At 52.3% G+C, this 23,992-nt stretch overlaps 2 protein-coding genes across 4 annotated transcripts in view; both read left to right on the forward strand.

The window, feature by feature from the left end:
- The window catches only part of Iqgap1 (IQ motif containing GTPase activating protein 1), a 73,320-nt gene extending 71,029 nt beyond the window's left edge, over nt 1–2,291 (forward strand). For both annotated transcript variants that reach the window (XM_042670420.1, XM_042670421.1), the window contains exons 38-39: nt 199–1,336; nt 1,559–2,291. In XM_042670420.1, coding sequence (XP_042526354.1) covers nt 199–312 — 114 coding nt within the window. In that variant the 3' untranslated portion in view covers nt 313–1,336; nt 1,559–2,291. The remainder of the gene's footprint in view (nt 1–198; nt 1,337–1,558) is intronic.
- A 6,803-nt stretch (nt 2,292–9,094) lies between these two features.
- The window catches only part of Crtc3 (CREB regulated transcription coactivator 3), a 71,259-nt gene continuing 56,361 nt past the window's right edge, over nt 9,095–23,992 (forward strand). For both annotated transcript variants that reach the window (XM_042670462.1, XM_042670463.1), the window contains exons 1-2: nt 9,095–9,269; nt 19,411–19,509. In XM_042670462.1, coding sequence (XP_042526396.1) covers nt 9,138–9,269; nt 19,411–19,509 — 231 coding nt within the window. In that variant the 5' untranslated portion in view covers nt 9,095–9,137. The remainder of the gene's footprint in view (nt 9,270–19,410; nt 19,510–23,992) is intronic.

Consider the following 23,992-nt stretch of genomic DNA (forward strand, 5'->3'; position numbering starts at 1 on the left):
AACCGGCGGGTCCCGCCCCGCCAGCGGGCAGCGCGCCCTGTGTCGGGCTCCTCCGCCCTGTGTCGGCTCCTCCGCTCTGTGTCGGGCTCCTCCGCCCACCCCGTTTCCCTGGGGTGCAAGAGGCGCTGCTCCCCCGCTGCACCGCTCCCTTCCTTCCTCCCCAAGCCGGACAGTAACAGTGCTGTCGTTTCTGCACAGGACCTGCTGCAGCTGCAGTACGAAGGTGTTGCGGTCATGAAGTTGTTTGATAAAGCTAAAGTGAATGTCAACCTTCTCATCTTCCTTCTCAACAAGAAGTTCTACGGGAAGTAATGGCCGTTTGCCGCCAGCCCAGGAACATGAAGGAAAGAGAACTTCGCCGCTGCCTTTCTGGGATGCCTCTACTCCTCGGAAGCAAAGACCTAGCCCACCAGGGTGCCCCAATCTGATAGGCTCCCCGTGCCCCTTTTGTAACTCCTTTCATCCAGACAGGACCAGTCACCCTCTTCTAGTGAACTGTTACAGGCGTAGTCTCCTGCTCCTTGTCTTCCTCCATCACTGTGGGCAGAGAGAGCGCGCTACCTCTCCATCACTGCACTGTGAGCTCTGTGTCTTTTACTTAGCAATAACATGGAGATCCTCATTATTCACAGGTGGGCGCGATCAGTACCAATAACACCCACCGAAACACAAGGAAACAAACCATCGGCTATCAGCAGGTACTGGTGTCATTGCAGCATGAGGCTCTCATTTTTCTCCCATTCTTTTTCCTCTGTTTCTTCTGGGGGCAGAAGCTCGTGCACGACGTCACCACTGTGTTCAGAGAAGAAATACTGGTTCTCCCTTCACTGCCAGCCATGGGTGGGGCTATTGGCCTGATGCCCTCACTAGTAGAAAGGGGTGCACGGGGGTGAGCTCCCAGACAGCCCCCTCCCCACAGCAAGGAGCTGTCCAGAAATAGAACGGAATTGTTTCAAACCTTTTGTCAAGAGTGCCTTATTAAAGCATAGACTTATTTCTTAAAATGTGAGTGATAGGTATCTCAAGATTTAAATAATGCTTCAAAAGCCTTTCAAATACTGAGAAAAAGGATTATTTTTTAAATGGTTTATCTGTATATCTGAATTCAAGGATTTTTTACCTTCAGGATTGCAGAGACAATCCTTGAAGAAGCTCAGTCAACCCAGAAAAAATCAAAACTTCTTCCTACTTCCGTCTGGCTGCCCACAGTTGTGCCTTTTATTTTATGAACCCTTGTTTGTTAAGCAAAATCATTTCTAAATATTGAATTTAGAAGCTTTTGTTCTTGGATAAAAAGCCACATTTTTTTTTTAACCTGTACATCCAAGAAAATTAGGTAGGGGCTGGGAAGGTGGCTCAGAGGTAGAATGCTTGCTTTGATGCATGAGGCCCTGGGTTCGATTCCTCAGCACCACATAAGCAGAAAAAGCCGGAAGTGGCGCTTTGGCTCATGTGGTAGAGCGCTAGCCTTGAGCTGAATGACTGAGGGACAGCGCCCAGACCCAGCGTTCAGGCCCCACGACCGACAAAAAAAAAAGAAAAAAGAAAAGAAAACTAGGTAAATCATGCTACTGAGCCTCCAGTTTTTCTGATGTTTTGGTTCAGTGTTCTCTTCTAAAACCCAAAAGTTAAACTAACATTGACATTTTTACTGATGTATATTTGAGGCCAATAAACTTAAATTCATCACAAATCATGTGCTGTGTCCCTATTCCAAAGGGAAGTCTTGGAGAGGTGTTGGTCATGGCGGACGTCTGGCTGCGGGCATAGCCCGTGGGGAGGAGTGGCCATCACCTTGCTTTCACTTTGTCTCACATTAAGCTGGGTCTGGTGGCACACACCTGTAGTCCCGGATCTCAGGAGGCAGAGGCAGGAGGGCTGTAAAAGGTGAGCCAGGGGCTACAGAGCAAGATCCTGACTCAGGAAGAAAAAGAAAGATGCGCGGCCTCAAATCTGAGACACAGAAGGTGTTTTCTAAAAACGCCCTTTCCGACTGCCGAGCCACGGGCTGCTTCCGTGACTTGGAAGGATTGTAGGTCTCGGAACACAGCCTCAGGCAGAACACTCCCGCAAAATCCAAGTGTTTGCACACCAAGCCTCCTGACTCCCCAAGGCCTCCATGCTGGACCGGGCCAGCCGCGCGCGCTTCCTCCTGTTTATTAGCTGTGGCTTCTGTCCCCTCTCCCCTGACCTTCTCCTTGGCCATCATGACATTTAAGTGAATTTCCTTCCTCCCCAGCATCTGACTGCACGTTTGACGGTTACTTTGAATAAAAGGTCATTTGTTCCCATTCTCTGTTTCACTGTTAGCAGTTCTTACTGTTAGCAGTTCTTACTAGACAACATTAACTCAAGTGAGATTTGATCATTAAAAACCACAAATAGAGCGCCAGTGGCTCACACCTGTAGTCCTAGCTACTCAGGAAACAGATCTGAGGATTGTGCTTCAAAGCCGGGCACCAGTGGCTCACGCCTGTAATCCTAACTACTCTGGAAGCTGAGGTCTGAGGATCACAGTTCAAAGCCAGCCTGGGCAAGAAAGTTGATGAGACTCTTATCCCCAATAAACCACTAGAAAACCGGAAGTAGTGCTGTGGCTCAAGTGGTAGAGCGCTCACCTTGAGCTGAAGAGCTGAGAGACAGCGCCCAGGCCCAGAGTTCAAGCTCCACGGCCGACCAAAAAAAAAAAAAGCCAGCCCAGGCAGGAAAGTCTGTGAGACCAGAAATTAACCACCAAAAAGCTGAAAATGGAACTGTGGCTCAAGTGGCAGAGTGCTAGCCTAACAAGAAGGGGTCTGAGGGCTTTAGGGACGGGAGAGCCCTGCCCCTCCTCTGCGCCCCGAATGGTCTGGGGCACAGACAACGCATGAGCGATGCCCAGCAGCTTCTGGTTGGGTTTGGCCAATGGGCGGCACCCCCCAAGCCTGGGCCAGGTTAGGGTTTGCTCTGCGGGGCCCTGTGGAGTGGCTGCCTCCAAGGCTGCCCTGTCCCCAGGCTGAGCATGCTAACGAGGCCTGCGGGAACCAAGGCCGCTGCATCACCCCCTCGCTTAATTAACTTCTCTGCAAATTACTGGGTTGAGTGTGGCTCCTGTCTCCTGCAGGGCGCAGGCCGCCACACTAGTGCTCCAATTAGGGGCTCAATTAGGGAGAGATTCGGTGGCCTGAATTGGGTTAGGATAGAAAGAGGTGGGCAAGGTCTCACGATATTTAGGAAGTAGTTATTTACTGGTACTGGGAAAGAACCCTGGAACTGAGCATGCCCACATGCCAACACGGTGCGTGGAGGTCTCCACTCAGCAGCAGCCCTGGGACACCCTGCCCAAGGGCGGCTTCCCCGGGGGCCTGGCAGCCCTGGAATTGGTAAGACTGCCTGTGCAGTGTCTTCCCCAGGAAGTTGGTTGAACCTACCCCTAGTTAGAACTTTCCTTCTTGTTCTTTGTTGTTGTTGTTGTTTTTAATTCTTTTTGCCAGTCCTGGCTTGAATTCAGGGCCTGGATGCTGTCCCTGAGCCTCTCTGTGCTCAAGGAGAACGCTCTACCACGTGAGCCAGAGCACCACTTCCAGGGCTTCATGTATGCTAGGCAAACACTACCAGTAAGCCACATTCCCAGCCCCTCTTGTTCTTTTATGCCAGTACTGGAGTTCGAATTCAGGGCCTGGTACTCTACTGCTTGAGCCACATCCCTACTTCTGGCATTTTGCTAGTTGACTGGAGATAAGTCTTGGATTTGTCTGCCTAGGTTGGCTTCGAACTCTGATTCTCAGATCTCAGCTTCCTGAATAGCCACAGTCACATATGGGAGCCTCTGGCACCAGCTCTTGGCTTTAAGTTTTTCTGATGAAGACACTGCTGGCTGGGTTGCCATGGTTCACCCGCCGTGTGATCCTAGCTGCCATGCACTCAGGAGGCTGAGAGCTGAGGATCGAGGTTCAAAGCCAGCCTGGGCAGGAAAGCCTGTGAGACTTTTTTGTTGGTGGTGGTGGCCGTGGGGCTTGAACTCTGGGCCTGGGCGCTGTCCCTCAGCTCTTCAGCTCAAGGCGAGCGCTCTACCACTTGAGCTACAGCGCCACTTCCGGTTTTCTGGTGGTTTATTGGAGATAGGAGTCTCACGGTCTTTCCTGCCCGGGCTGGCTTTGAACTGCGATCCTCAGATCTCAGCCTCCTGAGTAGCTAGGATTAAACATGAGTCACCCAGCGCCTGGCAAGGCTGTGAGACTCTTATCTCCAATGAAGCACCAGAAAACAGGAAGTGGAGCTGTGGCTTAAAGTGGTAGAGCTTTAGTCTTGAGCAAAAGAGCTCAAGGACAGTGCCCGGGCCCTGAGTTCAAGCCCCACAATCATCAAAAAGATAGGGCTGGGAAGGTGGCCCAGTGGCCCATGCCTTGCATGCATGAGGCCCTGGGTTTGATTCCTCAGACCACATAAGCAAAAAGAAAAAAGCCAGAAGTGGTGCTTTGGCTCAAGTGGTAGAGCGCTAGCCTTGAGCTGAAGAGCTGAGGGACAGCGCCCAGGCCCAGAGTTCAGGCCCCACGACCAGACCCAAAAAAAGAAAAAGAAAAAGGAAAAAGCTTTCATTTTTTCCCTTTATAATAAAGAATAATGCCAGCAGAGCCGCTGCGCTGCTGACTATGAAGCTTGAGACTGGCTCATCTGGGCAGCACAAACGGGGCTGCGCAGTCCGGCTGGAATAACTGGCATGGCCAAGGGCTGGGGAAATGGCCAGCGTGGTAGCCCAGCTGCTTAGCCAGTGTCACATTATCGGGCCCAGAGCCCAGCTCAGCGGGACCTTGCCCAAGCACTCTGCCAGCCCCAGTGCTGCTCCCCCCCCCTCAAGCAAGTCCACACAGGGAAGGAGAGGGCACGGCCGCATGGAGACCTGGGTAGGTGCCACTGAATCCCCTGAGGTGCCTGTATCCCATAAGTCAACAATGGCTAGCTGTATCTCAATAGGCTTATAAGAGTTTTTCTATTTAAGTGCAGCAGGTCTTGTTCAGTTCCTGTAACAAAGGCCAAAGTAATAACCGGGTTTTCCACCCACGATGCTTATCTCTTGGCCAATCGTGAGCCGCAGTCACAGAACGCTGCGCTTCCCGGCCAGGCCGCCAAGCTCCCGTGCACACACATACTTTCCACCCAGCCGCCTAAGACAGTAACACTGGAGCAGTTGCCACATCCACATTCCAGGTGTGGAGGAGAGGAGAGGTCAAAGGGCACGCTCCGCAGGTGACTTGGTTCATATCTGGTTGGGAGCGAGGATCATGGAAAACAGTGGTTGTAGCTGGCCCCACCCCAGGATTCCCACTAATAAGGAAGGAAGGGAGAATGGATATTGGAGACAACCAGCAATCTCTGGCACAGAATAAAGAGTTATGTTTTCAGAAGGTCTTTCATGCTAGCTACTCAGGAGGGAGAGATCAGAAGGACTACAATTCAAGGCCAGCCTGGGCAGAAAGTAAGACCCTCAAAGCTGGGAAGGTGGCTCAGTGGTAGACTGCTTGCCTAGCATGCATGAAGCCCTGGGTTCAATTCCTCAGCACCACATATACAGAAAAAGCTGGAAGTGGCTTGTGGCTCAAGTGGTATAGTACTAGCACAGAGAGGCTCAGGGACAGAGCCCAGGCCTTGAGTTCAAGCCCCAGAACTGGCAAGGAAGATAGAAAAGAAAGAAAGAAGGAAGGAAGGAAGGAAAGGAGGAGGGAGGGAGGAAGGAAGGAAAGGAAGGAGGAGGGAGGAAGGAAGGAAGGAAAGGAAGGAAGAAGGGAGGGAGGGAGGAAGGAAGGTAGGTAGGAAGGAGGGAGGGCCGGGCGCTGGTGGCTCACGCCTGTAATCCTAGCTACTCAGGAGGCTGAGATCTGAGGATCGCGGTTCAAAGCCAGCCCGGGCAGGAAAGACCGTGAGACTCCTATCTCCAATAAACCACCAGAAAACCGGAAGTGGCGCTGTAGCTCAAGTGGTAGAGCGCTCGCCTTGAGCTGAAGAGCTGAGGGACAGCGCCCAGGCCCAGAGTTCAAGCCCCACGACCGACAAGAAAAAAAAAAGGAAGGAAGGAGGGAGGGAGGGAAGGAAGGAAGAAGGGAGGGAGGGAGGAGGGAGGGAAGGAAGGAAGGACCCTCATCTCAGCCAAGAAGCCAGAGGTGGCAGAGGACACCCGTGGTCCCACTGATGGAAGAGGAGGATGTCAGCCCAAGGACATGCATGAGACCCTATCTAAAGCATAACCTAAAGCCAAGAGGGCTGGGGGTGGGGCTTAAAGGTAGAGCATCTGCCCAGCCTGAGTCCTGAGTTCAATGCCCAGTACTGCCCCAAGCAAAGACAGACAGAAAGCACATTTTCTTTCTAGAAACACAAACCCCACAGATATTTAATGTCTGTCTTCATTAGAACTTGAAGGAGAGTCGGGATCACCAGAAGTTGGAGGAAAGTCTATGGGGAGGAAAAACAAAAACAAAAAGCCTACAGCACTGTGGCTGGAGTTTCTGGTCCGTCCACACGCCCCCACGGCCCCACGAACAATAACAAAACAAAAGACCCACGCCAGCGCGTGACCTAGCAGAACAGCAAACAGCAGCCTTCCGAGAATAGCAGAAAACAAAAGCCAGCACCGGTGACCTGCGAAGGCAAGGGACAGAATGTGAAGGCTCCGGTGCCAGCGCAGCGCAGGTGGCACTCACACTGCCAGCGCAGCGCAGGAGGCACTCACTCACACTGCCAGCACAGCGCAGGAGGCACTCACTCACACTGCCAGCGCAGCCCAGGTGGCACTCATGCTGCCAGCGCAGCGCAGGTGGCACTCACACTGCCAGTGCAGCGCAGGTGGCACTCACTGCCAGCGCAGCGCAGGTGGCACCCACGCTGCCGGCTGGGGGGGGAGAGAGAGAGACAGACAGATAGAGACAGACAGAGGAAGAGAGAGAGAGGGGGAGAGGGAGAGAGAGACAGAGACAGAGAGAGAGACAGACAGACAGAGACAGACAGACAGAGACAGAGGAAGAGAGAGAGAGGGGGAGAGGGAGAGAGAGGGAGAGGGAGGGAGGGAGGGAGGAAGAGGGAGGAAGAGGGAGGGAGGGGGAGGGAGGGAGAGGGAGGGAGGGAGAGGAAGAGAGAATGGCACTGCCCAGTGCAGCCCCTCCTGAGGGGCAAAAGTCTCAGAGATTCTCTCCCAGACACCCCCCTAACCCCCACCCCGGAAGCTGGTCACCTGGGACACCAGATGCGCAGGTCAGAAGGCAGGAGATGCCGGGCGGAGGCCGGGCAGACCCGGCGCCTGAGCGACCTGCTGCGGGGAGCAGAAGGAAGGAAGCGCTGCTGCGGAAGCAAGGTGGCTTCCCCTGAGAGCTGGCATCTCGCAGCCCCCCCCCCCCCGCCCCCCGTGGCTCTGATGGTTGAGGAAGCCACTGGTGACGAATTGAGAGAAATCTGAGATGCACCAAAATGGAACTCTACAGGGCTTATATTTAAGTATTTACATATAATATTGATCTACCAAGGGTAAACCAGCATAAACTGCACTGTGTTGAGGTAATCGCACTCAGAACCCAGGAGCAGAGAATCTCACAGGGCCCTGAGCTGAGCAGAGCCAAACCTCTGGTCCCACTGCCAGGGACCGAGGTGAGGTTTAGGGAAGCTCCCCTTTAACCAAGAACTCTTCGCTTAGTGTCCTTGACTCTGATCACAGAATAACAATTTCTGGACAAGTCATTTGATAATAAGAAAACTTAGCAGAGGGGCTGGGAAGGTGGCTTAGTGTTGGAGTGCTTGTCTAGCATGCATAAAGCCCTGGGTTCGATTCCTCAGTACCACATACACAGAAAAAGCTGGAAGTGAAGCTGTGGCTCAAGTTAGTGGAGCGCTAGCCTTGAGCAAAAGCAGCTCAGGGACAGTGCCCAGGCCCTGAGTTCAAGCCCCAGGACTGGCAAAATAAATAAAAAAGGAAGGAAGGAAGGAAAGGAAGGAAGGAAGGAAGGAAGGAAGGAAGGAAGGAAAGAAGGAAGGAAGGAAGGAAACAAAACTTAGCAGAGGTTTATCGAGTTAGTAACCAAGCAGGCAAGCAGACAAGGAGGGGAGGGCCCACTCTACAGAGTATGGGTGCCCTCATAGGGAGAAGCACAGCGGCTTGGGCAGTTGGGGTATTTCCATGGTAAAGTTATGCAAATCTGGGTTTTGGGTCTTTGTTCTGGCCACAGTGGATGCTATCTTTTGAGTGTCCAGATAAGAACGCTCAGCTCCAGTGTTCGGTTTGTTAATCCCTGGGGAGAAGGGCACCTTGAGGATGTGGTCTCTTTTGGAAGCAAAGATGGTGTTTCTCCATTTCTGGTGCCTTCACCAGGCCTCAGTTTCCTTACTTCATCTTGTTTCACCACCAGAGACACCTGACCTCCTCTCCCTCCCCTGAAACCATGGCGGGAGGGGGGCGGTGAGCAAGGTGAGCCCTCCTCAACCAGCACCTACTCTACAATGGCTTACCCTCCCTCTTTCCCACCTTTCCTCTTTCCCTCCCTCCGTGCCGCATCTTGAACTCAAGGCCTCACCAGTGCTCCTGTTTGGTGCTCCACCACTTGAGCCACACCTCTTCTTCCAGCATTTTGCTGGGTAAGAGTCTCTCAGATTTGTCTGCCAGTGTGGGCCTAGTTGGTGGCTGAATTCAAGGCTGGGGCCTTGGAAGCCCAGAAGGAATCAGAGGGAGGCCAGCAGCTTGAGGCTGGCCTCGGGCTTGGAGACCAGGCTTAGGACTAGAGATCCAGCCCGGGGATGGAGGTCTTCCTGCCCAGCCAGGGCTCAGAGCGGCTGGAGGCTGGGCCAGGGTCCGGCCTGGAGGAGGCTGTCTGGTTGGAGGCAGGGCTCAGGACCCAAGGCTGGGCGCCAGGGGGCCAGGCCGGGCTGAGACGAGGCCGCCCTGCTGGAGGCCGGGCTAGGCGGCGCCGGGCCGGGGGCGGGGCTTCGAGGACTCGGGCGTGGGCCCGCGGGGGCGTGGCCACGCACATGGGCGTGGCCTGCGCGGGGCGGGGCCTCCGGCGCGCTCCCGCCGGGGCCGCGGCGGCTCCTCAGCCCGTGGCGCCGGACGGCAGGCTTCGGGCCGCGGCTCGGACGGGCGGCCCGCGCCCGCCGCCTCGGCTGCTGCTCGCGCCGGGCCCGCCATGGCCGCGTCGCCGGGCTCGGGCGGCGCCAACCCGCGGAAGTTCAGCGAGAAGATCGCGCTGCACACGCAGCGGCAGGCCGAGGAGACGCGGGCCTTCGAGCAGCTCATGACCGACCTCACCCTGTCGCGGGTGAGGCCCGGGGCGGCCGCGCGGGGCCGGGGCGAGAGGTCGCGGGGGTGAGGGGTCGCGGGGGCGAGAGGTCGCGGGGGCCGCCGCCCGGCGCGGGAGAGCGGGGCGGCGCGAGCGGCCTGGCGGGCGGCGCTGCGGGCGGAGGCCGAGGCCGCGCCGGGGAGGAGGCCGCGGGAGGCCGCCGGCCCTCGGGGGGACTGGGCCGCGGGAGGCCGGGGCGGCGGGGCCGGCACCACCGGGCCGGACACCTGCGGAGGATGGGGCGGCGCGGGGCCGGGCGGCGGGCCTGGGGCTGGGGCGCTGACCTTGAAGGACAACGTGGGGGTGCCAGGCGGGGGCCGGGCCGGGGGCCGGGGTGCAGCCGGGGGGGTGTGCCGGCGGGGGCCGGGGTGCAGCCGGGGGTGGTGCCGGCCGGGGGCCGGGGTGCAGCCGGGGGTGGTGCCGGCCGGGGGCCGGGGTGCAGCCGGGGGTGGTGCCGGCCGGGGGCCGGGGTGCAGCCGGGGGGGGGGGGTGTGCAGCCGGGGGCCGGGGTGCAGCCGGGGGCGGGGGCCAGGCCGGGGACCGGGGTGCAGCCGGGGGTGTGTGCCGGCGGGGGCTGGGGTGCAGCCGGGGGGGGGGCCGGACCGGGGGCCGGGTGCAGCCGGAGGGGGTGCCGGCGGGGGCCGGGGTGCAGCCGGGGGGGGACCGGGCCGGGGGCCGGGTGCAGCCGGAGGGGGTGCCAGGCCGGGGGCCGGGGTGCAGCCGGGGGGGGGGGTGTGCCGGCGGGGGCCGGGGTGCAGCCGGAGAGGGTGCCGGGCCGGGGGCCGGGGTGCAGCCGGGGGTGGTGCCGGCCGGGGGCCGGGGTGCAGCCGGGGGGGGGCCGGGCCGGGGGCCGGGGTGCAGCGGGGGGGGGGGGTGCGGCGGGGGCCGGGGTGCAGCCGGGGGCCGGGGTGCAGCCGGGGGTGGTGCCGGGCCGGGGGCCGGGTGCAGCCGGGGGCCGGGGTGCAGCCGGGGGGGGGGGGGGGATGCCGGGCCGGGGACCGGGGTGCAGCCGGAGAGGGTGCCGGGCCGGGGGCCAGGTGCAGCCGGGGGGTGTGCGGGGCCGGGAGCCGGGGTGCAGCGGGAGGGGGGGCGAGCCCGCCTGGAGCCACTGCAGCTGGGGCCGGGGGCCGGGCTGGGGGCCCAGGGTGCTGCCAGGGACCAGTCCGGGTACCAGCCGGTCCTCTGCCCCTCTGGCCTGCACACGTCACACACCTTGTGCTTTCGTCATCCTCCAGGGTGGGAAAGGTTACTGAGTGAGCAGTAGCCCGAGTTCCTAGGTTGGGGTATGTTGTCCTTTCACAATCTAAATCTGCTTCACTATGTGCATGAACAACCCTGGGCCTGGGTTGCTACCACAGCCCACCCTGCACCAGGTCCCCCACTCAGAAGCAACACATCATGGGCTGGGAAGGTGACTCCGTGGTAGAGCCCCGGGTTGCTACCACAGCCCACCCTGCACCAGGTCCCCCACTCAGAAGCAACACATCATGGGCTGGGAAGGTGACTCTGTGGTAGAGCGCTTGCCTTGCATGCATGAGGCCCTGGGTTCGATTCCTCAGCACCACAGAAGCAGAAAAAGCCAGAAGTGGGGCTGTGGCTCAAGTGGTAGAGCACTGGCCTTGAGCTGAAGAGCTGAGGGGCAGCGTCCAGGCCCAGAGATCAGGCCCCACGACTGGAAAAAAAAAAAGAAAAGAGAAAAGCAACGCATCCTATTTAGGATAATGTTTTAGAAGAGTTAAGGAGAAACTATAAAGTTTTCTATATTTCCTATCACACTAGGAAAAAATGATAGATACAGAGGATAGCCGGGCGCTGGTAGCTCACGCCTGTCATCCTAGCTACTCAGGAGGCTGAGATCTGAGGATCGAGGTTCAAAGCCAGCCCGGGCAGGAAAGTCTGTGAGACTCTTATTATCTACAATAAACCACTAGAAAACTAGAAGTGGTGCTGTGGCTCAAGTGGTAGAGCGCTAGCCTTGAGCTGAAAAGCTGAGGGACAGCGCCCAGGCCCAGAGTTCAAGCCCCACGACCCACAAAAAAATAAAAAGAGGATAGATGGATAATAGATAGGCAGGCAGACAGACAGAGACTGGGCTGAGGATTTCAGGAATTTTCTTCCCTGAGTCCAGGCAATCTTCTCTGGTTCGCATCGCAATCTGCCATCACAGGTGTTTACATAGGTGGCCTTGGTTAGGCTGAGAGGAGTGGGGAGAAGTGGATGGGTGAACGCTGAAGGATGATGGTCTTCTTTAAATACAACCCTCCCACCCCCGGGGTCCACAAAAACTATTCTGTGGCTTATTACAAAAGTTTGCCAACACTTGAAGGAAAGGCATTCATGACTTTCAGATTGCCGTAGACTGCAGATATTTCTGATCTCTGTCTCAGCTGTCCATCAAATGTCTACTTTAAAAGAATACGTTCTAATGTACAGTTGTATGCATTGTGTGTTTGTGTATAACTAGAATTCAATCCCTTGCATAATTTAGGAATCCCTTTAAAATATCCCTCACACAGAGGTCCTGGGAAGTGTACCGACTATGGTTATTGTGCTGAGGTTGAATTCAGGGCTTCATGCTAGGCAGGTGCCTCCATCACTTGAGCCATGGCTCCACTCCGTTTTGCCTAATTTATTTCTCAGTTAGAGCCTCACTTTTTTCCCAGGCTGGGCTGGACAGCAATCCTCCTATTTATGTTTCCTGTGTAGCTGGGATGACAAGTGTAAACCTGAAATTGTCCTGCTGTGGCCTTCCCAGTACTAGGATTATAGACATACTACACACACCTGGCTCAAGTTCTATTAAAGTCGCATTTAACAGATCCTTAGTGATCACTTGGTTTGACTACTCAAGTCTGCATATATAGTCCTTTGCTTATGGCTATGTATGTGTACAAAACATTCAAAATTGCAAATGTAGTAAACCCAAATCTACATTAGCTAGTATGGCAAGTGCTTTTTTGTTGAATTAATCAAGGCTATCAGTGAATATGTTAATTAGCAATTCTAATCACTTGTGGTTCAAATGATAATTCAGATAATCCAGTCACCATTCTGATTACTATAAAGGTATATTGTATTGTCCTTCAGCTAGCACAGGGAGTCATTGCATGGTAATTCTGCTCGTTTTCTCCTTGGCCAATCACAGTTAGTCTGACTTGGCTGCACTGTGTTTAAATGAAAATGACAACACTGACTTTGCTGGTAATATTAACAATTTAGCAGCTCTGAGCTTTGAACTCATAACCTTGCACTTTCTAGACAGCTGCTCTGCTGCTTGAACCACATCCCCAGCAACTTGTTTGAAAACTTCCAGGATTATTTTCATGAAGAAATCACAAAACCAAAACACTTTTCATAGAGAACACTTAGCTCTTTGATTATGTCTGTGTGACTCCAAAGTCCAGCTTGAGAAAAGTGTGTCTGGTTCATAATTGGGTTTTGGTCTGCTGACCACCCTGTAAGCTCCGCGGGCCTACATGGAAAAGGGAGGGAGAGGAAGAGCGGAGACAGCGAAGAGCACCAGAGAGCCCCGAGATAAGCGTGGGTGATTGCTGTGAGCAGGAGTGGGCATGAAGCAGTGCTGTTGTTCCTGTCTCACGTATCAGGGTCCATCCTCTGGTGGGGTCCCGTGCAGTGTTCTCATGTGACGGATGTGCCCTCTGAGTGGTCACGTGACAAGATACATCCTCTGGTGCAGTCACGTGCTGTGGTCTCACGTGACGGGATCTGTTCTCTGGTGGGGTCATGTGACGGGATCTGTTCTCTGGTGGGGTCACGTGGCGGGATCTGTTCTCTGGTGGGGTCACGTGACGGGATCTGTTCTCTGGTGCGGTCACGTGCTGTGGTCTCACGTGACGGGATCTGTTCTCCGGTGGTCTCACGTGACGGGATCTGTTCTCTGGTGCGGTCACGTGCAGTGGACTCATGTGATGGGATCTGTTCTACCGTGCGGTCATGTGCAGTGGACTCATGTGATGGAATCTGTTCTCTGGTGGGGTCATGTGATGGGATCTGTTCTCTGGTGAGGTCATGTGATGGGATCTGTTCTCTGGTGGGGTCACGTGATGGGATCTGTTCTCTGGTGGTCTCACGTGACGGGATCTGTTCTCTGGTGGTCTCACGTGACGGGATCTGTTCTCCGGTGCGGTCACATGCTGTGGACTCATGTGATGGGATGTGTTCTCTGGTGGGGGTCACGTGACGGGATCTGTTCTCTGGTGGGGGTCATGTGATGGGATCTGTTCTCTGGTGGTCTCACGTGATGGGATCTGTTCTCCCGTGCGGTCACGTGCAGTGGACTCACGTGATGGGATCTGTTCTACCGTGCGGTCATGTGCAGTGGACTCATGTGATGGGATCTGTTCTCCGGTGCGGTCACATGCTGTGGACTCATGTGATGGGATGTGTTCTCTGGTGGGGGTCACGTGACGGGATCTGTTCTCTGGTGGTCTCACGTGATGGGATCTGTTCTCCCGTGCGGTCACGTGCAGTGGACTCACGTGATGGGATCTGTTCTCTGGTGGGGTCATGTGATGGGATCTGTTCTCTGGTGGGGGTCATGTGATGGGATCTGTTCTCTGGTGGTCTCACGTGATGGGATCTGTTCTCCCGTGCGGTCACGTGCAGTGGACTCACGTGATGGGATCTGTTCTCTGGTGGGGTCATGTGATGGGATCTGTTCTCTGGTGGGGGTCATGTGATGGGATCTGTTCTCTGGTGGTCTCACGTGATGGGATCTGTTCTCCCGTGCGGTCACGTGCAGTGGTCTCACGTGATGGGATCTGTTCTCTGGTGGGGTCATGTGATGGGATCTGTTCTCTGGTGGTCTCACGTGATGGGATCTGTTCTCCGGTGCGGTCACGTGCAGTGGACTCACGTGATGGGATCTGTTCTCTGGTGGGGTCACTTGACGGGATCTGTTCTCTGGTGGGGTCATGTGATGGGATCTGTTCTCTGGTGGGGTCATGTGATGGGATCTGTTCTCTGGTGGTCTCACGTGATGGGATCTGTTCTCCGGTGCGGTCACGTGCAGTGGACTCACGTGATGGGATCTGTTCTCTGGTGGTCTCATGTGATGGGATCTGTTCTACCGTGCGGTCATGTGCAGTGGACTCATGTGATGGGATCTGTTCTCTGGTGGGGTCATGTGATGGGATCTGTTCTCTGGTGGGGTCATGTGACGGGATCTGTTCTCTGGTGGTCTCACGTGATGGGATCTGTTCTCTGGTGCGGTCATGTGGAGGCTGTTGGTGAGATCTGTGTGTACACAGGATCTGGGAGGGAGGTGGAAGTTAGACACACTGACGTGCAGATGGGAGGAGATGGAAACGATAGGTTGGACACTTGTTCTAGATGTTTCTCTATGCAGGACAACTCATGTTGAGAAAGCATAGGCTAACTCTTTGTTTCAGTCTGAAGAGTAAATTTGGTTTGAATAGTTGGAAAAGCTCACTGTTTTATATGAAAATATAATCAAGAGATAAGCTGTAGGATAGTGATACACCTGAAGGGTTGAGTTGGTCACTGTTACACACGTGCGGTAGAGATCAGGAGGATCAAGGTCAGCTGGGGTCAGAGGTTAGCAAGACTCCATCTCAGCCAATCCAAATGTGGCACATACTTCTCAGCTAATCAGGGAACATATGTAGGAGAATCTTAGTTTGAAGCAAACCCTGGGGGGGAGGGGGGGAGTGAGAGAAAACCAGGCGCTGGTGGCTCACACCTGTAATACTAGCTACTCAGGAGGCTAAGATTAGAGGATGGCAGTTCAAAGCCAGCCCAGGCAGGAAAGTCTGTGAGATCTCCAAATAACCACAAGAAAACTGGAAGTGGAGCTGTGGTTCAAAGTGACAGAGTATTAGCCTTGAGCAAAAACGGATTCAAGAATAACTCTCAGGCCCTGAGTTTAAGCCCCACAACCAACAACAACCCAAAAAAGGGCTAGGGGTGTGCTCAAGTAGTAGAGCATCTGCCTAGCAAGTGCAAAAATAGATTTGGGCTAATATGAGCTGGATTTGAATCTGGATGCCTGACACTCAGATTCCCCAGGGAAGAGATCCAACAGCATTTGCTGAAGACTATTGAGTGGTTGTAGCAGTGGTGGTCATGCATGTGTAGGTCTATTTTTGGGTTGTCTTTTCTGTTCCATTGATCTAGAGCTGCCCCTCCTACCCCAGGCTAAAGATTGAACCCCAGGACGCACACATGCTGGGTACTACTACTACTGAACTCCAGCTCAGATTTCTCTTGGACAGCACCATGATCTGGATTACTACAGCTTTATAAGAAGTCTTCAAATTGGTCGCTTCATTCTACCATTCAGCTCTTTTTTTTTTGTCGGTTGTGGGTCCTGAACTCTGGGCCTGGGCTCTGTCCCTCCCCTCTTCAGCTGTAGACTAGCGCTCTACCACTTGAGCCTCAGCCCCACTTCTGGCTTTCTCTGCTTATGTGGTGCTGAGGAATCGAACCCAGGGCCTCATGCATGCAAGGCAAGCACTCTACCACTGAGCCACCTTCCCAGCCCCTCTCACGGACTTTTCTGCCCAGGCTGGCTTTGAACCTTGATCCTCAGAGCTCAGCCTTGTGAGTAGCTAGGATTACAGGTGTGAGCCACCAGCGCCCAGTTACCATTCAACTCTTTCTAAAAATCACAACTCTTCTAAGTCATTTGGACATCCACCCACAAATTTTAGAATAGTGTTATCAATTTCTATAAAAGACCAGCTGGGTCTGTTTTGTTTTTGTTTTCACCTGGTGCTGGCCATGGAACACTGGGCCTTCCTATGTATCAAGCGCGTGCTCAGCCACCAAGCTCTTCACAGGGCCCCAGGGGTCTAGATTGGAAGTGTATGAACTATTGTGAGACCTTTCCAAGAAAGAATTAGTAGGCTGGGAAGGTGGCTCAGTGGTAGAGTGCTTGCCTCACATGTGTGAGACCCTGGGTTCGATTCCTCAGCACCACAGAAGCAGAAAAAGCTGGAAGTGGTGCTATGGCTCAAGTGGTAGAGCGCTATCCTTGAGCTGAAGAGCTGAGGGAAAGCGCCCAGACCCAGAGTTCAGGCCCTACAATGGAAAAAATAAAAGAAGAAGAAGAAGAATTAGTAAAGCTTTTATTTCTTCTCACAGAGGTGTTCACAGAAAGGAAATTGCACCAAAATGTGTAGCGTTAGCCAGAGACTGCTTGCTTAATTTACTGGGTGAGGTAGACCAGGAAAGTGGTGGAAGAGCCAGGAACAAGGTGGTAAGTAGCAGACAATCCTAGGTCCCAGTGGGGGATTATAGGGCCAATAACAGAACCAAAACCCACATAATGCAGCCATCCTCCATCCACTGCTGCAGTACAAGAGTGTGATCTTAGCTGGGTGCCATTGGCTCACTCTTGTAATCTTACTCAGGAGGCTGAGATCTGAGGATCACGGTTCAAAGCCCACCCAGGCAGGAAAGTCTGTGAGACTCTTATCTCCAATTAACCACTAGAAAACTGGAAGTGGTGCTGTGGCACAAGTGGTAGAGCACTTTGCTTTGAACTGAAGAGCTGAGGGACAGTGCCCAGGCCCATATTTCAAGTCCCATACCCGACCAAAAAAAAAAAAGAGTGTGATCTTAATGTTTTATGAACTCTCAGTATAGAGAAATTGCAAATATAGATTTTTATGTAGTTTTCCAATTTTTTTAATTAATTAATTAATTTATTTTTGCCCAGTTATGAGGCTTGAACTCAGGGCCTGGGCGCTGTCCTTGAGCTTCTTTTGTTCAAGGCTAGTGCTCTATTGTTTGGACGACAGCACCATTTCTGGCTTTTTCTGTATATGGTGCTGAAGCTTCATGCATGCTAGGTAAGCGCTCTGCCACCAAGCCACCTTCGCAGCCTGCAGTCTCACAATTTTTTTATTTATTTATTTTTTTTTGGGTCCGGTCGTGGGGCCTGAACTCTGGGCCTGGGCGCTGTCCCTGAGCTCTTCAGCTCAAGGCTAGCGCTCTACCACTTGAGCCACAGCGCCACTTCCGGCTTTTTTCTTTTTGCTTATGTGGTGCTGAGGAATCGAACCCAGGGCCTCAGGCATGCAAGGCAAGGGCTCTACCACTGAGCCACCTTCCCAGCCCCAGTCTCACAATTTTTAAAACTTTTTTTGAAATTTAAAATACTGAGTGAGAACTCGCTCGGCTACCAAGTTGAGACCTCTGCTTTAACCACCTTCTGGTCCTCCTGTTCATCATCTGTGAACATAAAGATACTGAAAACAATCTCCTTTCTGTCTAGTTCAATTATTCCAAATTTCAACAAAGGAAAATATAAAAAAGAAAGTTTTTAGAAGTAGTTGAGACTCTTCACAGAAATAATAGCTTGACAAGTTGTCTAGAGCTTTACATTTTACACATCACCACCTTTTTTTCTCTCTTAATCCTGTGTGAAGGAGACACTGTAATAATTGCTCACCCGCACTCAAGCTCCGGATACAAAGACAGGACTTCTGGTTCTCTGAGGCTCTGGAAACAGCCCCTGGGGAGCGAGCACAGTCACGGTGCTGTGGGAGGGCCTGCAGGGCGGGTTAGAGCCCTTTGATTCACATGTCAGCCCTTCTGGGTCAGAGTTGGAGCCTTTGGGAGATGCTTTGGAGTCAGGAGTTTTAGCAAGGTTGTGCCTGAGTAAGCCTGTGCCGGCCTAGTCCCTCACTCACAGTTAAGTTTCTATGCATTCAAATAAATAGATGGCTGATTATTTGAAGAAGAGCTTTAGACAGCATGGTTGAGACACGTGTGTGTGTGTGTGTGTGTGTGTGTGTGTGTGTGTGTGTGTGTGTGTGTGTGTGTGTGTGTATGCATATGCATGTGCATGCGCACAGCTCCTAGGGTTTGGATTACAGCCTAAGTCACTGGTGCCTGGCTGCCTGTGAATTTTGTCTAGAGAACTTTAAGGATAGAGCATCAAGAACTTCCCTAAGTGGTTTTGTTCAGGTAGAAAGCTGGGAGACCATATTATTGGTTTTGCTTGTTTTACCCACTGGACTTTTGAAATCATAGCCTCCCATTTGCAAGGCAGGTGCTCTACCATTTGAGCCATGCGCCCAGCCCTCTCTGCTTTCATTTGCTCAGGCTGGATCTTGCCTTTGTGCGCAGGGCTACAGGTCTCTTACCTATGGCCTCCCTGTATCAATGTGCCACCTACCTGGCTCATTGGTTGAAATAGCATCTTGCTAATTTTTGGTACAGATTGACTTCAGCTTTTGGTCCTTTTAGTCTCTGCCCTCCCTTACTCCTAGTAACTGAGGTTACAGGTATGAGCTATTGCTCCTGGCCAGACTTTATTCTTACAGCTGAGCTCATAGGTTGAAGAAACTCAGCATGTTCTCCTTCTCATTTTTTACTCTGAGATCTGGGTTTTGATTAATGTATTATAGTTGTCTCCTTGTGCAGTATGTTTGAGAAATCTAATAGTGTGTGTAATAGAAGGATAAAGACACCAAAGAATATAGGTACCACTAACTTGGACTTATCTTTTGGCGATCCTGTCTCATCTGGGTCTTTCAGTGGGGAAGGGGATAATGGATGGGATTTCATTACACGCACCCCTGCTGTGTATCTGTTTGACTGGGTTTTGTTCTTTTGGGTTTTTTGTGTTTTTTTTGTTTGTTTGTTTTTTGCTGTTGTTTTTTGGTTGTGATGCTTGAACTCAGGGCCTGGGTACTGTTCCTGAGCTTTTTCATTCAAGGTTAGCACTCTACCACTTTGAGCCACAGCACCACTTCTGGTTTTCTGGTAGCTAATTGGAGATGAGAGGCTCACGGACTTTCCTGCCCCGGCTGGCTTCAAACCGCGATCCTCAGCTCTCAGCCTTCTGGGTAGCTAGGATGACAGGCGTGAGCCACCAGTGTCCGGCTCTTTGTTAAAAGTGGCTGCACATCCTCCTATGCACACAGTCCCTGACTGTCATGACATGGGAAACATTGGAACGTGGGTGAGTTCTTTCCAGAAGCAGAAGTGGTCAAAACCCAGAAAACACCAGCAAGCTGAAGGTTGTGATCATTTCAGTAGAGGAAACATTACAGCCCAAGACCTTCACTCTAAAAAACCCAGCACTGTGCTGCTGTGGTCTGAGTTTCCAACGTTGTTTTCCCTCCAGGTACAGTTTCAGAAGCTCCAGCAGCTGCGCCTCACGCAGTACCACGGAGGCTCCCTGCCCAACGTGAACCAGCTGCGGAGCAACGCATCAGAGTTTCAGGTACCTCCTCCGGGTGGGCGGAGATGGGCAGAGATCACCCCGAAAAGCAAGCAGGGCTGGGAGCAGCTCCCTTGTCCATCAGTGTCCTCCTCAGTGTCTGCTGAGGCCACAGTCAGCTCAACCCAGTTCAGGGGAGATGGACGCCGAGCCTGCCCAGCACCAGACAGTCGGGGTCACCCTCAGCCCTGTCGACGGCACTAAAGAAAAACACCATGGAATTAATTTACTGTCGTTTAAATAACTGGAATAACTATCTCATCCAGTAAATACTAAGCATCATTTCAGCCTGTTATCTATGCTTCACATACTGCTTTGTCACTGTGTGTGTATTTCACAGTCTGGGCTCAACTGTGTTTCACTGGCTACTGGGGACCACAGCCACCTCACCGGACAGTGCGTGCAGACTAAAGCACAAACTGTCTTGGTGTGTTGGGTAGGGTGCTTCAATCATTTACCTCAAGAGCTTTCCTCAGAACAATGAAGAATCTTGTTTCACACAATGGGACCTGACACTGCTGCGCACATTCTAGTCTATGAAGCGTTAGGAGCTGGTCCTCCTAACTAAACAAGTTAAGATTGGGTGTGAAAATGAGATACCTTTCAACCCTGAATACCTCTTCAGGTTAAAAGCATGGTCTTCTTTCTTTGTTGCAGAAAGTAGATTACTTTTTTGATGATATCTGAAATATTTTAGAGCATTTTGAATTTTGGATTTTTATATTCCATTAAGTTTATGTTCTGAAATATGAAAAAGAAATCTGAGACACTTCTGGTTTTAAGCATTATGGATTAGGAATATCTTAGGTTGCACTGCATTTTGCTTTCCTTTTTGTTTGTTTGTTGTTGATCCTGGAGGTTTAAGCAGGGCCTCACGTTTGCCAGATATTTTTGGTCTGGAGGAGGAGGTGCTGGAATTTGAATTCAGGGCCTTGCGTTTGCTAGGCTGGTGCTTTGCCACTTGAACCATCCCCCCAGCTCTTTTTAGTTATTGTTCACATAGGGTCTCACACAACTGAACCACCTTGCCCATATCTCTTTCCTGGCTCAGAGCACAGGCATATACAATTATATCCAGATTTTGGTTGAGATAAGATCCCAAGTTGCCCTCAAACTACAATCCTCCCAAGAACTTAGGATTACACATATGCACTACCATACCTAGCTGAAACAACTATTTTTTGCTTTTGTGACGTTGACCTTGCCACTTGTGTTTTGTTTTGTTTTTTCTTTACTGAATATTGGACTCATGAGCCGCACCTTGCTAGGCAGGTGCTCTACTACTTGAGCCTGTTGGCATTGGTTATTTTTGAGGTAAGGTCTCACTTTATGCCCAGGTAGAGGTGTGCTGTGGTCCTCCTCCTGGTGTTTCCACATGTCATTGGGGAAGACAGGTGTGTGCCATCATGTCCAGCTGCTTCCCCTGCAGTAAGGATAATGTATGCACTATCACACCCAGTCATTGGTTGAGATGGAGTGTCAAACTTTTATGCCTAAATTGGCTTTAGACTATGATCCCAGATCTCTGCCTCCCAAGTAGCTAGGACTATAGGCTTGAGCCACTGCATTCTACTGACCTTGTGGTATCTGAAGATGTATAGGCTGTGTTTTAGAATATTGCTGTTAGAGTTTTCGTGTTGTTATTTTAAGTTCACCTGGTGCTTGGGATGGAGCCCTGGTCTTCACACCCGCTGCAAGCACTCCACTCCAGGCCCGCGCAGCGGGGGTTTCTGTGTGCCTTTGTGATCAGATTCAGATGGATACTCACTGGCAGGAACAGCCCAGTGCTGCTGCTATTCTACCCACTGGCCCTGTGGTTTCCATCTCTCCTCGGTTTTGCCACAAGATGTGTGGGTCAGGCTCTTTCCTCTTTCCCTGTTGTAATGAATACATATTTTCAGAAAGTACCTTATTCTAGTCTTCACTATCAATTTTATATATTAATTTCTCTGTGTGTGTGTGTGTGTGTGTGTGTGTGTGTGTTTATGTTTATTTTTGTTGGTGGTGGAGCTTGAACTCTGGGCCTGGGCGCTGACATTCAGCTCGTCAGCTCAAGGCTAGAGCTCTAGCACTGAGCCACAGCGCCACTTCTGGTTTTCTGGTGATTAATTGGAGTTAAGAGTCTCACAGACTTTCCTGCCCAGGCTGGCTTTGAACCACAATTCTCAGATCTTAGCCTCCTGAGTAGCTAGGATTATAGGCATGAGCCACCAGCGCCCAGCCTCTCTGTGTGATTTTTTTTTTTTTTTTGGTCAGTCATGGTGCCTGAACTCTGGGCCTGGGCGCTGTCCCTGAGCTCTTCAGCTCAAGGCTAGCACTCTGCCACTTGAGCCACATTGCCACATCCAGCTTTTTGTCTCTATACTTTTTTTTTTTTTTTTTTGGGTCCGGTTGTGGGGCCTGAACTCTGGGCCTAGGTGCTGTTCCTCAGCTCTTCAGCTCAAGGCTAGCGCTCTACCACTTGAGCCACAGCGCCACTTCCGGCTTTTTTTCTTTTTGCTTATGTGGTGCTGAGGAATCGAACCCAGGGCCTTAGGCACGCAAGGCAAGCGCTCTACCACTGAGCCACCTTCCCAGCCCCACTTTTTTTTTTTTTTGTTTTGGGGTCAGTCGTGGGGCTTGAACTCTGGGCCTGGGCGCTGTCCCTGCGCTCTTCAGCTCAAGGCGAGCGCTCTACCACTTGAGCCACACATCCAGCTTTTTCTGCTTATGTGGTGCTGAGGAATGGAACCCAGGGCCTCTTGCATGCAAGGCAAGCACTCTACCACTTGAGCCACATCTCCACTTCCGGCTTTTTTTTTTTTCTGCTTATGTGGTGCTGAGGAATGGAACCCAGGGCCTCAGAAGCACTCTACCACTGAGCCACCTTCCCAGCTGTATGATTTTTTAAATTGTATTTTATTGCAAAGATGCTCTGCGAAGGGGTTACAGTTAGGTGAGTGAGAGCATGCGCGCATTGCTTGTCGATGAGTACTACCTCTCCCCTTGCGTCTCACCATCCCTCCCCTCCCCGTCATAATTTTTTTTTTATTATGATTAAGCGATTACATAAACTTCACAAAATTCGTGGTCTTTTTTTTTTTTTTTTTTTTTTGCCGGTGGTGGGGCCTGAACTCTGGGCCTGGGCGCTGTCCCTCAGCTCTTCAGCTCAAGGCTAGCGCTCTACCACTTGAGCCACAGTGCCACTTCCAGCTTTTTCTGCTTATGTGGTGCTGAGGAATCGAACCCAGGGCCTCATACATACAAGGTAAACATCTACCACTGAGGCACCTTCCCAGCCCTGGGATGGCTACTTTTGTTTTGATGTTCACATAATCCCTCATTCAGCCAGCAGCGGTACTCTTCCAGACAGAGACATTCTTCACATGCTGATGTAAAAAGGGCATGCCTTTTCGAGGTATAATTTATGTATATGATTTACTTCTTTTACGTATCCAACTCTGTGCCATCATCCCCAGCACAGTCAAGACCACGGCAGTTCCATAAGCCGGAGCGCCCTGTGTCCTTCCGCCCCACTGAGCCTCGGGAAGCACCGCCGTGGTTCCACAGTGGGGATGTGTAGCCCTGCCTTTCCCAGACACCTGTGGTGAGTGAAGAGGATGTGGTCTGAGTTCTTTCATTTAAGTTATCGCCTTTGAGATCCATCTGAGGTGTTGTTTGTTTCCTATGCCTGTTGCCACAAACTTGGCTTCCAGCAACAGACATTCTGGTTCCGGAAGTCTTTCAGAAAACACAGTGTCAGCAGGGCCTGGCTCTCTTGTCTAAGGAAGAGTCCTTTGTCTCTTCATGCCTGTTAGTTGTTGCGGGTACAGTGAAGGCAGCAGGGAGGAAGTGGTGCTGTCTTTTTCTCTGAGAACCAGAGCATCCTCTTTGGTTAGAGGAAGGAAAATCCTCTACTAGTGTGTTTCAGTCTGAGCAACAGCTGTCTTTCAGACCGTGTGTCCTGATTCTCAGGCAGTGCGGAGAAGAGGAATCAAGGGCTCTTTTCTGTGTGTGCTCTCTGGCTATAGTTGCAGCTTTTCCTGCCTGATCCTTTCAGTTGTACTTTTTATAGCTCTTCTACATTTTAGCAAAATTGCATCATTTCATTTACATCCGAGGGTTCACAAGCATCTACCTCATTTAGGAAACAACCTTGTGCCCAAAGGAGGAAGCCCCTGATTCATAGCAGTAAAGGCTTACTACAGCCCAGCAGGGTGACTCTCCTGGGCCACCACCAGCACACATGGGCAAAGCTAGCGCTTGCATAACAAGAGAGCCAGGCAACAATAAAGTCTTGTTAAGACAGAGTCTCACTGTGCAGCCCAGGCTGGCTTCAAACTTGAGATCCTCTTGCCTTTGCCTCTTGGGTGCTGTGATTATAGATGTGTATCAATCTGGCAAGATCAAATCTTTGGCTTCTAGTAGATTTCCCTCCCTCCCTCCCTCCCTCCCTCCCTCCCTCCCTCTCTCTCTCTCTCTTTCTTTTTTTCTTTCGTCGGTCATG

The sequence above is a fragment of the Dipodomys spectabilis genome, unplaced genomic scaffold (assembly GCF_019054845.1).
Source record: "Dipodomys spectabilis isolate Male_0828 unplaced genomic scaffold, ASM1905484v1 ptg000552l, whole genome shotgun sequence".
NCBI lineage: Eukaryota > Metazoa > Chordata > Mammalia > Rodentia > Heteromyidae > Dipodomys > Dipodomys spectabilis.